The sequence below is a fragment of the Anas platyrhynchos genome, chromosome 1, assembly GCF_047663525.1.
Source record: "Anas platyrhynchos isolate ZD024472 breed Pekin duck chromosome 1, IASCAAS_PekinDuck_T2T, whole genome shotgun sequence".
NCBI lineage: Eukaryota > Metazoa > Chordata > Aves > Anseriformes > Anatidae > Anas > Anas platyrhynchos.
The window spans coordinates 196793776-196809047 of NC_092587.1; the positions used below are offsets into that span (position 1 = coordinate 196793776).

A 15272-nucleotide genomic window follows, 5' to 3' on the forward strand; every position below is an offset into this window, starting at 1 on the left:
AGCGCAGAAATGCTTTTTATGCGTGTTCTCTACTTGTCTTCCATGTATGCATAACTTTATCAAGAAGGGGAAAGTGGATCGTGCACAGATTACTAGTGATGACTTTAAGGAGGTGATACTGGGCACGGCAGGAAAGACTTAAAAGCAAATCCATAATCTCAGCAAGCCAAATCCTTTTCAGTATAGACTCATCAGGAGAAAGGATGTACAGGGCTTAAAGGTCATTTAGTCCAACTGCTACACAGCATAGGTCAGCTAAACCTAGTCATTTTTGAAGGTACTCATTTCTAATGTTCTTAAAAAGCACCAGCAATATCACTTTCCTGTTCTTCTTAGGAAATGTATTCAAGTACTTAATAATCATTACAGCTAGGAATTTCTTTCTGTCATTTAACTGAAATAATCCAAATGCAATTTAAGCCAATTCAAAACTTCTTTTCTCATGAGTGGACACAGAGAACAGTTTATTCCCCTGCTCTTTGTGGGTACTTTTACATAGGTAAGTACTTTGAATACTATCAGCATGTCTTCTCTTTCCTAGCTTAAATATCTTCAATTCTTTTAGTTTTTCCTGGTAAGCCTCATTTTATAAACCTCAGATCATTCTTCTTAATCTTGTCTGGGCTCTCTCCAAATGAATCCTACCTTTCAGCATGACTTGCTGAAAGCAGGAGCCCTGAAGAGAAGCTTCCAAGTGGCTAGCAGGGAGTCCCCACTGATAAATGGTGTGAGAAGCATTATTTTTCAAGCCCTGATCAGGCATGCCACATCAGTACCCGGCTGTCTGGAAACTCGGCTCCTGCCTCTAAACCGATAATAATGGAGCTGTCACACATTAATGAATAATAAATAGTTTTTTTTTTTCCCTGTGTGATTAAGCTTCATTATGGGTTTTTATTGATTTATCTCCTTGGCTTCATTGTCAAATGTGAAGTTAAGTATTGCTGTCTAGGCGTATTTATGTTTAAATTTTGTTAGCACTAATCAACATTATGAAGATAGGAGACAACACACAATTATGTTATGTTAAGGCCCTTATATGTAAGGCAGTGTCCTCCGCAGAGACTGGGGAGAGATTTTTGCACACCGTAATGTAAATGACACAATGCATCATTTTGAGATTTTCCAGGTTACTGGTTATTACAGCTGCACTCAAACAAGTGTTACCTTCAGCTTTCAAAATCAAGACTGTTCTGCTCAGAAGCTCTGGTGGCGGATTTGCACTGGTCATCCTGAATGGCATAAGAGTAAGGGCATCCACTACAGGAAGTACAGAAGCATCACCCCATGTGGAGCAGGGGCAGAGGGTGACTGTGAAGGAGTGGTGGGGACAAAGCGTCAAGGACTGACCACAGCCCCCATTCCCTGTTCCCTTGTGCTGCTCGGGGCGAGGAGGAGGGATAGGGTGGACTGGGGGAAGGTGTTTGTAGTTTGCTTTTAATTCTCACTGCTCTAGTCTGTTAGCAATAGGCAATAGATTATATTAATCTCCCCACACTGAGTCTTTTTTTGCCTATTATGATAATTGGTGAGTGATCTCCCTGTCTGTATCTCAAGCCATGAGCCTTTTTTCATCATCTTTTCTCCCCCTGTTCTTTTGAAGAGGAGGACTGAGATAGCAGTGCAGTGGTGCTCTACTGCCCATCAGTGTAAAACCACCTCAGTGATGTACAACCAAAAAAAAAACCCAAACCAGAATGGCTGAAGTCAACTGTCAGACAAGACAAATTAGGAACAAAAAATGGAGAACAACTCTTTGTTCAATCAGATAATGACAGGACAAGGGGGAATTGTTTTAAACTAGAAGAGGGTAGGTTTAGATTAGATATAAAGAGGAAATTCTTCACTCAGAGGGAGGTGAGGCCCTGGCACAGATTGCCCAGGGAAGCTGTGGATGCCCCATCCCTGGAGGTGCTCAAGGCCAGGCTGGATGGGGCTTTGGGCAACCTGTTGTGGTGGGAGGTGTCCCTGCCCATGGCAGGGGGTTGGAACTGGGTGGACTTTAAAGTCCCTTCCAACCCAAACCATTCTGTTAATCTTGTCAGTTGAGCTATACAGAGTTGTATAAATTGTGTGGTCACTGCCTGGCAAGGTAGGGCTGCCAGCTATTTGGTGCTGATAGCACCGTCTGATGCTTGCTGTGGTCCAGATCTTTACTCAGCTGATAGGCAGTTAAACATTACAAGTGTACATTACTGACAGGACTGAGAGTTTGGCTAATGGGCTGTCACAACTATGCTGACTTCAACAGAAATACTAATGGAGAAAGCCATTCTCCACTCAAGTCAGGGCAACTGAGTGGGACTGTAATTTACATCCACATCCAACATAGCATTGGTTTCTAACTATGCAACTAATTTCACGTTGACAAGCTCTGAGTCTTTGTCCTTGGAACTTTTTTATGGTCCAAGAGGTTTCTCCAAAGCACTCACATTTTTTCCAACGCTTTCATGTTGTATTACAAGTAAGAGCCAGTTTACAAACCTGTTTTTGAGTTAATCCTGAACTTCCCCTTCTCATTCCCAGATCTGATGAGATAGGTAATCTCAGCATTAGTCCCAATGTCCTGGCTTGTAGCAAAAACAGACAGGACTTCAGTGCCAGGTGAAGTGTCTTCAGGTACAGTAACGAGATAATCTCTTCTTTCAAAGACGGGCGGATTGTCATTAATGTCTAGCACTGTAATGGTAACTGTAGCAAATGAGGACAAGGTCAGCACAATGCTCTGATCTGAGGCCTTTACACTAATGTTATAGGACGACTGAAGCTCTCTGTCAAGTGGATGCTCCAAAATAATGATTCCTGATGAGCGGTCAACTGAGAAGTAACCATCTGCCGAGTCTGCGAGGGAATAGGTAACTTTTCTGTTCACACCTAAAAGAGAAGCAGTTGTGAAAATTATAATGTGAAATATAAAATATTTTTTTTTAAAAAAGCAAAACAACCTTATCTCTAACCACCTAATGGAAAACCTAAGGAAAATCTGCTATCACACTCATTGTTTCCAATTGGTGTGGAGCACATGGAGGTAATGCTGTACCTGAAGGTACAGCATTGCTGAAGGGTTGGGAGATCAGGACATGCTCTTCTCACATGTCAGATCTCTGTGGATGACTTGAGTTCCTTCCCTCATCATGATGCTTTTTAAAATGATCACTTTGTAGAAGTGCTGCATAACGAAACCTGAAAGTATCCAGATTGTTCCTTGCCCCAAAAAGCTTACAACTGAATTAGGTAAGACAGGCAGAATACTGAAAATGGAAATGCCTCAGCGCACATCCGGAAGGAATAGAAATGTATTTAAGGGAAAAATAAACACATAAAAATTCATCAGGTGGCACAGAATGTACTTGCTACCAGTGCTGCCTTGATTCCTGTGTTGAGAAGCAAAACATTATCAGAAGACGATACCTTTTAGACAAAAGCTTCGTCAAACAGCTCCTGCAAGAACATGGACATTATAGAAAGAGAAGTCCCCCGCTCCCCCAGTTTAAGAGCAAAAATTGAATTGTACAATAGCCCATGTTTTTCAAAGCCTGCCTGTATTTCCCAATACATAACAGTTATCCTCCTGGCTGCTGAATATGTAGATCCATGCTAAAGTTGCTAGTAATAAGGCCTGAGGGGAAGGTACTGACTTGGCTGTTTGCTGTACTATAGTGGGATAGCCATTTCAAATCTAATTAAATGTGAACACAAATGCAACCTCACTCAAGCTCCCTTGGTGCTGGTTGTTTCTGTGCTTTGGTCCTGGGTTCTCTGCTAAAAGATTATAACTAAAACACAAAGATCCACTAAACCGGAGTGTCTCTGTTTTTAACATCTCTCACTTGAGCATTTGCTGCCCTTTTTGCTGGAGAACAGACCTTACAAGCCTGATATTACTCAGATGAACAAGAGCTACCAATCCCTTCTAGGCATATTTTGTTAATTTAAAATTTGTGACAGTATTATTCTGCTTTCCAGCAGCAAAGCATCGTAGAAATGACTGATCAAAAGCAGCACAAATCACATTTGTTTTCTGCTTGACGTAGCAGGAGTAGGGCATCCACACAAGGGGGAGCTGGGAGACTCTTTTCTTCAACCATGCTCACATAAAAGCTAGAGCAACTACAAAGTCCCAGACCCTACTCAGATAGCATTAGGAATTACTGTTTGGCCTCCTAAGGGAATAAAGTTTTTATGCAGTGCTTGAGACACCAGAGGATATTTCAAACATCCAAATGCCTTTAGAACTAAGAAAAGTTTAAATGCCAATATTGTAATGAACCAGATTTTTTTTTTCCCCACAGCATCACAAATGTAAAAACTACAGAGAAGCTCTCCTTCAGCGAAGCATGAGAGGCAGACGAGGAGACTTTCTGTCTTGCACACTAAGAACTGAGCTCAGCACACAAGCTAGTTGGAGACTGGTGTGTGTGTTGGAACACCTAGACCCTGAACACCCTACAGCCCGATGGAGACCATGCTCATATCTTCGCTTCAAATGCACTGCCACCTGACAGTCAACTAAGGTGACTGAACTGAAGAAGGAATAAAACCCTCTGGAGGGTGGAAGGTTTTGAAGGTCTGAACGGCTGGAGATATGTCTGCATTTCTGTCAGGATCTCCTTTTGCTACAAATCCTCCTCTAACCTCCACAGGGACAGAACTGACCAGAACTGTTAATGAGCTGTTAATTGGAATTGATCCCTAGGGATGCTGGAAAAGTGGATTTTGCCTGATTCAGAGCATGCTGCTGAATAGCCAGCTTACACACACACATCTCAACTTTAGAGCTATTTAGAGTTATGTACTTGGATCTCTTGGTATCTTCCAGCTTCTATATAGAATTAAGCACTTCTCTTAAGCAGGGACCTTAACACACATCTTCTGTGCCTACGTGCCTGTGACTGCATAAGAGGCTGAGATTTGTCTTGGTTTTTCTCTGGCATAAAGACCCTGTTTGATATTCATCACAGTGTTTCTTGCCACCACAAAGAAGATATATAGATTTTATTTCCCTTAAGGGCAAAAATAGCTGGAAAGGAGATAGTCTACCCATGACTTGTGTCTTGAAGCACCTCTAAACTGTGGCAAGGAGATCTTGCATGAGGAAGCAGGGAGAGATTTTGGTGCATGAGACACTGGATAGGGTGAGTTCACATACAAGAACTTGTAACTTTGGTGACTGCAACCTGACCAATATACAATCAGACTACACTCATTGTACTCTGCTGCCTAAAGGTAATGACAGTTAATTAACAAAATATGAGCAATGTTTTTTTGATAAGTGTTGATCCTGCAAAGGAGCCTGTTCAGATTCAGATTATGGTGTTCTGGTTGCTAACACTACGATAATGAATTTTTAGGCAGAAATGGAGAGTTACTTCTTAAGGCAAGTGTTCTTTTCTTGGAAAACAAGAGAGGAATACAGAACTTCCAGGGGTGTGGGTTATCACATAGCAATCTGTCCGCATTAATAGATTGATGACCAAAACAGTCTTATTTTTTCCCACAAGACCTGGAAGAAAGACTCTTACAGGTGAATTTATAATTTTATGCATTGAGATAGAGAAAATCTGTGCAGAGGGCCTGAGCTGGGACACTCACAGGTACCACTCCTTGGTGGCTTCCAGCCTGAATGCAGAGGCAGAACAGAAAGACAAATACATATCTCTACAGTGCTTAATGGGGCTGCAGCTTAACACTTGTTCCTTGGAAGGACAATGAATTCAATGAAAAGCTGCAGCAGAAACAGCACTTTGGAGGAAGTGTTGTGTTGTATCAGTAATTGTCTCCCCTCAGCTTCCTGGCTCAAGTCAGGAAAATAAATAAGCAGGAGGCAAAGATGAGTTAGAGAGTTATTTCCACTGAAATCCAAAGTACTTGAGTGTTTAGGGTTACCATATGACTGGACAGAGGCATCCACCAGTTCGTGTCAGTGGCAGCCCTGCTATGGAGTTGATGGTAGACTCTGCTGTGATTACAAACTTTTTTTCTGTGGAAAGGACACAACTGCTCCAACACCACAGTTCCTGGATTGGTAAAGAAAGCAATCCTCCCACACTGCTTGCCCACAGCTGTTGGGGGATTAATGTTTGCAAACTGTGTTCTGTCTTACTCACTTACTCACTTAAACTTCTCAGATTTCTAAGGCGCCAATCACAACCATAAGCTATTTGAACACGGAAAGCTTTGCAGGAATTACTATTCCTATAAGAGGATTGCAGTATATTTTTAAAATAAAGGTAAAAGCTACCACATTTTACATTTAGACCTGTATTAGCATATGATAGAATATTGCCCTTTGCCAAATCTCTGGTGTGAAGAGCTTGTACAACAGCCATCTAGTACCTCAAATGTCATCCTTCAGCAGGGATTTTTCTAGTTTTCTTCTGTACTAAAACAAAGGAACATATACTGAATGTCACATAATAAGATCTTCTATGTCATTACTGCTTTGAATAGAAACAGGGAAATAAAATCTTTCTCTTTATAATTAAGAAAATCAAATTGCTCCTTGTCTAAGTCAATTGAAAATGGTGGAGTTACAACACAGGTTGATCCAGATGAACATCAGTAAAAGGCTGAGCATTAATACAAAAGGCACAATCCCCATATGACAGTGAATTTTTGCAGTGGGCATTACCTGCTTACTGCATCACACATGATTTGAAACTTATACATATTCAAGACCTTATATAGAGTGTTACTCCTCTCTAGTTGCCGTCTGTCACCTGAACTCATTATTTAATGTTTTTCCCCAAGTATAGCTAGCCCACTCATTCTTGTTTATCTGTGGAAAGTGAGACTTAACTTTGTTGTCTGCTCACTTACATTTTGAAAACCTTGGGAAAGAAAAATAATGGCAAGCATTAAAAATAAACTAACAAGAAGTAAAAAAGAAAAAGTGTCCAGAAAGAAAGGTGTAAAAATAGTTATTGCTTATCAACTTACCTGTTAAGTTTAGGCATTTTACCTGATTATTTATTGTGCTTTGTCTTTCTTCTGTTTCATGGTGTGATTGTTAACAGTGGCACCTATCACATTTTGTGATCAACTAAATGTTAACTACAACACCAGTTACTGGTAGTTAGAAGTCATTAACAACAAACAAATACTAAACCAGATTTTATAATTCTCCATCATTTTGAGATAAAAGGGAGAGAAATCTTGACAAAAGTACCTTGCTGAACTGTAGAATAATTTTCAAGTTATTTTTACAATTTAAGCAGAAAAATCTAGCCAAGTTCAATCCATAACACTGCTACTGAGACATGCTTTCACTATGTTGTTCCTTTTCTGTGGAGAAACAACAGCCTTAACTCCAAAAGCAGTTTTTTGGTTTGGTTGGATGTTGCCTTCTTCAGCAGGAAGACAAGGTCTTTCTAACTAGCTCTTTCCTTCTCTCCTTCTCTTTTCTAGCAGGGATTTATGTAGCTCAGGGTGTGGGCATGCACAAGTTGTTTCCATCAGTGATCCTGAGTGCTTCACTTCTTCATGATTATCAGGCATAAGCTTGATTATGTTTTCGAAGTGACGAGAGGCTATGAAGTAATTGGAGGTGTAAACACCATTTGGATACACCTAATTTAGAGTTATGCTGGCTGCAGTAACACTGCATCTGACAATACTGGGCAATTTAGCACTATGCTGAAATAGTGGTCTGTAGCAGGAGAATGCATATATATTTATATGTATGTATGCATCTATGCATATATATACACACACATAGACATAAATATGTATGATGTATGTTTCAGTGGCCCAATTCAAACACAGGCCTTGTTCAATCAAAGTAATCCAGGAGGTACAATTCTTTCTGTTTGTCACGCATCTAGTTCTCTGGCACCATGTTGTTAATAATGTCTTGGAAATCTCAAAAATAAAAGAAATTCATGGGAACAACAAAGTGTGAGGATAGCACCTAGGCCATACTACCCATGTTTCTTTCCTTTCTACCTGGCCTCTTAGGATGTTGCAGAAGGAAATAAGAGTGTTTTGATGACTTCTGCTTGCTGAACACACACTAACTCTGAGTCATCTCAATACACAGATACACGTTATTGTAATGCAAGATGGGTGCTTGAGTTCCCCTGACTACCTATTTGCAGCTTTAAAAATCTGACCCTTTGAAGGATTCAACAATAGGGTCGCATAGTCTGACTGCTAACAGGATTGGGTCTCCTAAGTGAAAAGGCGTGGGAAGCAAAACATGGAATACGAAGTAGGGCTTATTTAGGTAGAAACCTGAGTTTTCTACAATAATCCCCAAACACCTTGTTTGTTTACCTCCTAACACTAGAGAAGTCTCAACTCCACTGAGTCTGACTTATCATTTTTTATTTGGAAATTTTTCCGGGGCCCAAAGTGCAGCATCTCTGCATTCCTCAAAGTGCTCCTGACTTTATTAGAAGGTGAAAGCTAGGTTTTCTCCTGAACAGCTTTCTGAGTTAACTTGAACCTGTAGATGTCCTCAGGACTAACCAGTCTGCCTTGGGCAACCTGGTCTAGTAGAAGGTGTCCCTGTCCATGGCAGGTGGTTGGAAATAGACGACAGTTCGGGGCTCTTTTATAATGCAATAGTAGCTAAAACTTTTTTTTTTTTTTTTTTAAACTTAGCTGGGGGAGGATGTCGGGCTTTGCTCTCCCACTCTCCCTATGCAACAAAATTCAAATGCTTAGAGCACCTTAAAGGAAGGAGAAGGAGTAGGTACATTGCTATAGACTATTACTTTTCATTGAATAAGCCCTGGGGAACAGAGCACAGAACCCAGTCACCCACCATGCTACAGAGCAATTCTAACTCGTGTTTTTTTTTCTCCAATTCCTGAAACCTTTTTCAAAACAGCTTCAGTGATGGTGGAAAAGACCTTCTACTTCAACTGTAACCTGAGTCTGCATAACCCCTTACTTATGCAATGTTGTTTTGAATAGCCTCAAAAAGAGGAACAAATAATTCAGGTCTTCCATATCCTGCATTGGTATACTATCCCCTGGACTATTTTATAAGGCAGTGGGGCAAAGAAGTGAGTAAATACACAAGAAGTTCCACATATGTTTTTTAGAGAATGTGCCTTCCTTGCCATCTTTTTTATAAATGCTCAGACAACATCATCTAGCTAGCCGTGGCTTCACTGCCAAAGCTATCTACCTAGTAGCTGGGTTTTATTACCTCTTCTATCCTATTATTTGTGTTATCCTTCTTATGCACATTTCAATCTTCATTTTCTTCTTTTTCAGATCCTGAATGCCTCAAAATTTTCCAGACCTGCTTTAAGGGACCTGCCTAACATAAACAAACCACATTTGAAGCAGAAATTTGTTGTACATTTGCTTTGCCAGCGAATGTCAAAATCAATGTTGCCTTCAGTATTTTCATGTGCCATTATGCATTATACAGAAAAGTGCTCTTTAATCAGGTTGTGACCGCCTTGCCTGCTTCTCTGCGATCTCACCTGGCAGCACTTAACTCTTCCCTGTGTGGCCCAGCTGGGTGTACAACAGGCTCACTTGCCCTAATTCCTTCAAGAGCAAAGCCCATTGCTGATACAGCTGAAATCTTGACTAATTACTTCCATACATGTGTTGCTGGAAATGGTCACCACTGAACCACCTTGGGTTGTGCTCACTGACACTTTGATGCCACTTTCTGCAGGCGTTTTGTTTCATAAACCCCAGAGTGCTATGTCCCTTGGCCATTATTTCACAAGTATTTAGTTTTTATTCTTTTAATCGATTCTTCAGTTTTCTTGTTGACCCAATGAGAGTACAAGAAGGAAAATAAGGTATAATACTTTTACTGCACAACCCTCCTGGGGGTAGATACACTCCAGACTGAACTGACTGAAATCTAAAGGAGAGTCTACATTACCATTCTTCCCTAGGAAAAAAAAAAAAACAAAACCAAAAACATTTCTTATTTCCTGTGCACCTGCCTTACAAGTGTACATGGTAAGGGATTTTATTGTATTTTTTTTGCAAACTTAGTCTTTATTGAAACATCAAAATTCATTGAGGCCTAAGACTGCTGGGAAAGCATCAGTTTTGTGATAGATTTATTTCAAATCCAAGCTAAAGCTTTCCATCAGAAGCATTAAGCAAATGGCACTCCCACCCCCAGTTCACCAGTTCCCCAGCAGCCCACCGTGCAGATGATGGGACACAGTCTGCTCCCCTGCACTTCGTGGTGGAGGGCAGGGTTCGAGAGCAGATGTCTCCCAACAAGAAGGTCAAATGGCTTCCCCAGACGGGCTCAGTCCTTTCTGCCACAGCTCTTTCACTTTACATGAAGAGGTGAATAATTAGTTTCCCACACCGAGAACCAGGCCGATTAAAAGCTTGATTGATTAAAACTCTCCACATTAAAGGTACTAATCAGAGGGCTACAGAATCTGTCTCATAAATCTTGGTCCAAGGAGCATTTCACTCTACACAACTCTTTAAAAAAAGCACAGCCAACCTCAAGCACAATTGACCTGTATAACCTGTCTGTATAAACTTACTTAAGGTAGCCTCAAGTATTATCCAAGCTCCCTGAATTAGGCTTTCAACACCCATTTTTTCCCTCCAACCTACCTGAGTACTGCAGCTTCAAATACTGAGTTTGGTTCACAAAAAAAAAAAAAAAATCAGATCTCTGCTTTTCCCTGTTTTTGTCAGAATACATGGTAATTTTTGCTTTTTGTTCAGCCTCCTTTTCTTTCCCTAAATGAGCCAAGGTCACGTGTACCCGTGCTACATCAACACAGCCTTGAGGGGCATCACACAGCCAACATGGGACCCACGTGTCCTGGACACTGTGCCCAGCTCTGTGCTGTGAGACTTGCAGGTTTGCAGTTCATCTCATTCTGAGGCGCTACTCCAAGCACACAGCGTACGCACACACACACTGAATGCTCAGTTCATAAAATTGCCTAAACATAAAAGTTTTCCCAGACAGCACTGCAATCTTTTTGCTGCCTGCAAGCACCATAACCTGCTTTAGTTATAGCCCAGGAGAAATACACCTGGCCAGAAGAAGGAAAGAAAAGCTTCAGTGATACAACTCAGTACAAATCCTGCACAACTTGGGCTGCAGCACTGTATGCAGGCAATAAAACATGAGCAGCACTGAAAATGATTATGGACCTGCAATTCAGGTAGCAATTTGGGCTCCAGGTTTATTTTGATGTTTATCAGCTTTCTAATTTCGTGCTTGCCACAAAGTCCCATGTACGTTTCCTCAGTGTTGCTGCTCTAGCATAACCCTAATTCCTTTGAAACAGGCTGATATTGTAGTTGTCTGATGAGCTTGCTCAGATAATTACACCTCAGTGTTCATGCCAGCGCTTCTTGTGCCCTAATTTGAACAGAATGGAGTAATTTGGCACTTTGATTTGAAGACAGTGGGAGGTGGAAAATCTACCTGCTCCCCATGAACTTCTCTAACAAACTGTAAAATCAGCATTTGCCCTTCATTTCTTAGTTTGCACATATCAAAACCTGATGGTGGCAAGTTAGTAGGAAGCATTATCTTGTGGAAATATTACGGTTTTCCAATGGAAAAAAAGATAGGAGAAAATATTGTTCTATAATAAAGTTATCAATATTTTAACAAAGGGATGTGTGTATCCACTCTCTCTTCTAAGCATTCATTTAACTTAAGATACCTAGATACATGGAGAGGTTAAATGGAAACCAGCTTGCATGCTACTACAGTTAAGTTCTCAATAGCTAAACCCATTTTTTTTTTTTTCTGCTGAATACTGTAAAGCAAAATCACAGCTCTTCTTCAGTATGTCCAGGTGGTACAGGCAGTTTCTAAGCATGTAACCAAATTACAAATATATGAAACAACTTATGCTCCAGTCCTGAAATCTCCCAGAATATTATGAGTTCAGGAACTTTAAGAGACATCAAAGGCACAAAGCAGATACAACACTATTTTCCTGTTACTAGAAATTATCTTAATTACCCAGCACTGTCTGACGACAATATTTCCAGTTTCATGTTAAATGCTATTTAGTTGCAGGCAGTTGCAGACCACAAATTGACTTATCTCAAGTTTTATCTCAATGGATTCTACATCAACATTCTTACCCTTATGGTATCTGGTTCTCCACAACCTAGAGCATAAGAACTGTCAAATTTTAAGATTGATTGTAAAATGTTTCCTGAATGTCAAAAATTGATCTGTATGATGATTCCCAGCTTCATTTATGTTTTTAGGATAACTCTCCACAGGACCCAACAGGAATATCGTATTCCATGGAGAATATCAATAATATATTTCTACTCTGTGTTGGGAACATTACACTACGTAAACTTAATCATTTTGCAGCAACAGGGAATCAGTGATTTTGGTATCAATAGAATAAATAGTATTAATAGAACAGTAATTAATATAAAATCATATTTTAGAGACCAGAGTCACTATTATATATATGACAGTGTCTTGTCTGATTTTCAAGTCTAGTCATTAAAGGAAGGGCCTACCGTTTTCTTACTCATCCCTCTCTTTAACTTATTGTGTTTCAGAAAGAAGATGTAGCAATTAGATCATGTTTTTTATTTTTTTTTAATTTTATTTTTTTTTCCATAGCTAACCATCTTATTATGCAAAGTTGGTGCTAACAGGAACTTTTATTGACAACTTTCAACACTAATCCCTTGTGACTCTCCACTCCTTGAATGTCATCTCACCTATGAGAGAAATGGTAATTAAGACAATGGAAACCAACAACACTGGGTGTTCAGACTGTTCAGTAGCTAACTACAAGTAATTGGCTCTTCACTGCAGGGCAGTGTCATAAATTTTAATAGTGATTTTTCAGCCAAGCATATAATGCAGCACTTCATAGATACTTTAATGAATGCTTTCTGCTCCTTTACTGATTACTGTATATTTACACTATCAACCTTAGTAAAAATTGGGACTTCCAGCATGTACTGTACTTTAAAAAAATATATTTAATTATTTTTTATCATTCAGTGAAAGGCCTGCTTTTTATGTGAAGCTACTTAAGCCACAGTTTTTACAAAACATCTCCAAAACCACAGGAAGAAAAAATAAATTATGGGATTTATTTATTCCAGCTGAAGTGAATAAGCTGAGAACAAAATCTGATATTCATCAGGTTTTACCACTGTGCTATGAAAAATATCTTTAAATATTTATAACTGGGCCTAGATTTCAAGGTTAAGGTCCTCATATAATAAACTATTCCACTTCAAAAGAATCTACATTTAAACAGCTAGAACATTTATAGTGTATATTCACAATGTACAACAATAGTTTCATGCTAAGGTAACCAGCTGGAACAAATGGGAGTTATAGCAGTATAAAACTCTAGTAATATTGTGATTAATCACATATAAGTCTCTATAGCACTTAACTATATTATTTGCCTATGTAGTGGCATGGGTATCCAAAACCATGGTTCAGGAAAGGACGTGAGACCACTGGAGGAATAAAGTTGGAATTTACCCAAAAAACTATCACTGATCAAGAGAATAAAAGACTACACACTTCTGTAGCTGCTGCAATGCTTTTTCTGTTTGTAACACCATCATGCCAAGCTCAGCCATGAGCATTTCAGGGTAACGAAAGAGAAGGCAGAAAAATGGGGATTATCCAGAAACAAGGAGGAAAAAATGAAGAAAGATGAAAGAATGAGGAAAGAGGAAAGAAAAATTAATCTGCATTGCAGTTCCAACAACCCAGAGTTTTCCTGTACATTAGTTACTGTTTGCAGTGTCACTCTCTTACCGACATCAGGATCAGTGGCTTGGACTCTTGTTAGCAAGGCCTTAGTGGCAGTATTCTCATAGACACACGCGGTGTAGTGATCAGATGAAAACACTGGTGGGTTATCATTCACATCTTCTAAAATAAGATGGATTTCCGATTGGCAAAACCTGCCACCACCATCCGTAGCTCGGGCAATCAGGTTGTATGCAGGGATTTTCTCTCGGTCAAGTGGGGCCAAGGATTTCAGCTCACCTGAAATTGATTAAAAGCAGCAGTTGTCATTACTGCTGTAGCAGCATCACTAATACTAGACAGTGGGAGTAGCTCAAAAACACGTATTTAACTGAAATTTATGAGAAGAAAAAACAACCTTGATCATTTCAATGAACAGATTAAAAACCCACAGCAGTGTCACTTCTCACTCCTCTCCACCCAAATAATTGAGCTGGTGGCATGACTGCAGGTAGGACAAGCCACTCATGGTGGCCTTTGAGAATCTGCAGCTTGTAAGAGATAACATGGTATGTTTTCTGAAGTCTGTCTTTTATTACTCTCAAGATTTATAGACTTCAAGACTTAGAAAAGTCACCACGAATCTACTGATGACAACAGCCATAATGAACTGCAAAGTTTTCTAATGCTACCATTCGAGACAGAACCAATCTCTTCTTCCACATTTTAACCTCCAATCACCTCTGAATTCCTGTAGATGCCTCTGGTATCTAGCTTGAATATGACTTCTTATTCTTATAACACAATAAACAATAGCAGCAAAGACAGTTTCTCACTCAGACTGTGAGAACTTTATCCACAATCTGCTTTCCACAGCACTGATAAATGACAGCAAATGTGGCCACATCTGCAAACAGCCATTATTAGTCAAAGGGTAAGTTTTGGTTTATTTTGGTAAAGGGAGTAATTTGCGGTAAAATACGAAATTTGTTCTTAAGGAGGGCAAAACTTCCCTTTCCACACACTGCACAGACCTCTGAATGCCTCTTGATGGTAGCACTACGACAACATCAGGTGCTGCCTCCTGCTAGCCAGGTGGAGGAGGCATTGCACAGGGATGGACTTAGGCTGTCATAACAGAAACTAAATTCCCAGAAGTAAAAGAAGTAACACAAGAGTGGGATTTTTATTCATGGAAAAATTATTTTATTTAGCTTTACTTTATAACAAGCTCAAAATCTGGACCTTCGCAGAGATCAACACCTTTTTCAAGACCCTCTGCCAAATGAGCAACACCTTTGTGGCACTCCCCTGTGCCCACAAATTCATTACTGATGCCCTTTTTCTACTCAAGTCTGGGTATAAAAAGAATGCTGTTGTTACATGGTATAAAAGCCAGTAATTCCAGATCAGGGTGGAAGACATAAAGTCCAAATGTGAAGGAGGACCCTGCTGGCAGCTTCTCCTCTTCTGCACCAAGACAACTCCAGGACAAGGGCCCCATGTCTCTGACCTAACATGAGGTCTGGCTGGGAAACAAAAGGGTCAGCTTCTACTGGCCTGAACACAACACTCAACCTGGCCAACAAACATGTCCCACCTGAAA

At 40.0% G+C, this 15272-nt stretch overlaps 1 protein-coding gene across 12 annotated transcripts in view; it reads right to left on the reverse strand.

The window, feature by feature from the left end:
• Positions 1-15272, reverse strand: part of FAT3 (FAT atypical cadherin 3) — a 419198-nt gene that overhangs the window by 55700 nt on the left and 348226 nt on the right. For all 12 annotated transcript variants that reach the window (XM_072032791.1, XM_072032790.1, XM_072032787.1 and 9 more), the window contains 2 exons: positions 13733-13966; positions 2485-2874 (listed from right to left, as the gene is read on the reverse strand). In XM_072032791.1, coding sequence (XP_071888892.1) covers positions 2485-2874; positions 13733-13966 — 624 coding nt within the window. The remainder of the gene's footprint in view (positions 1-2484; positions 2875-13732; positions 13967-15272) is intronic.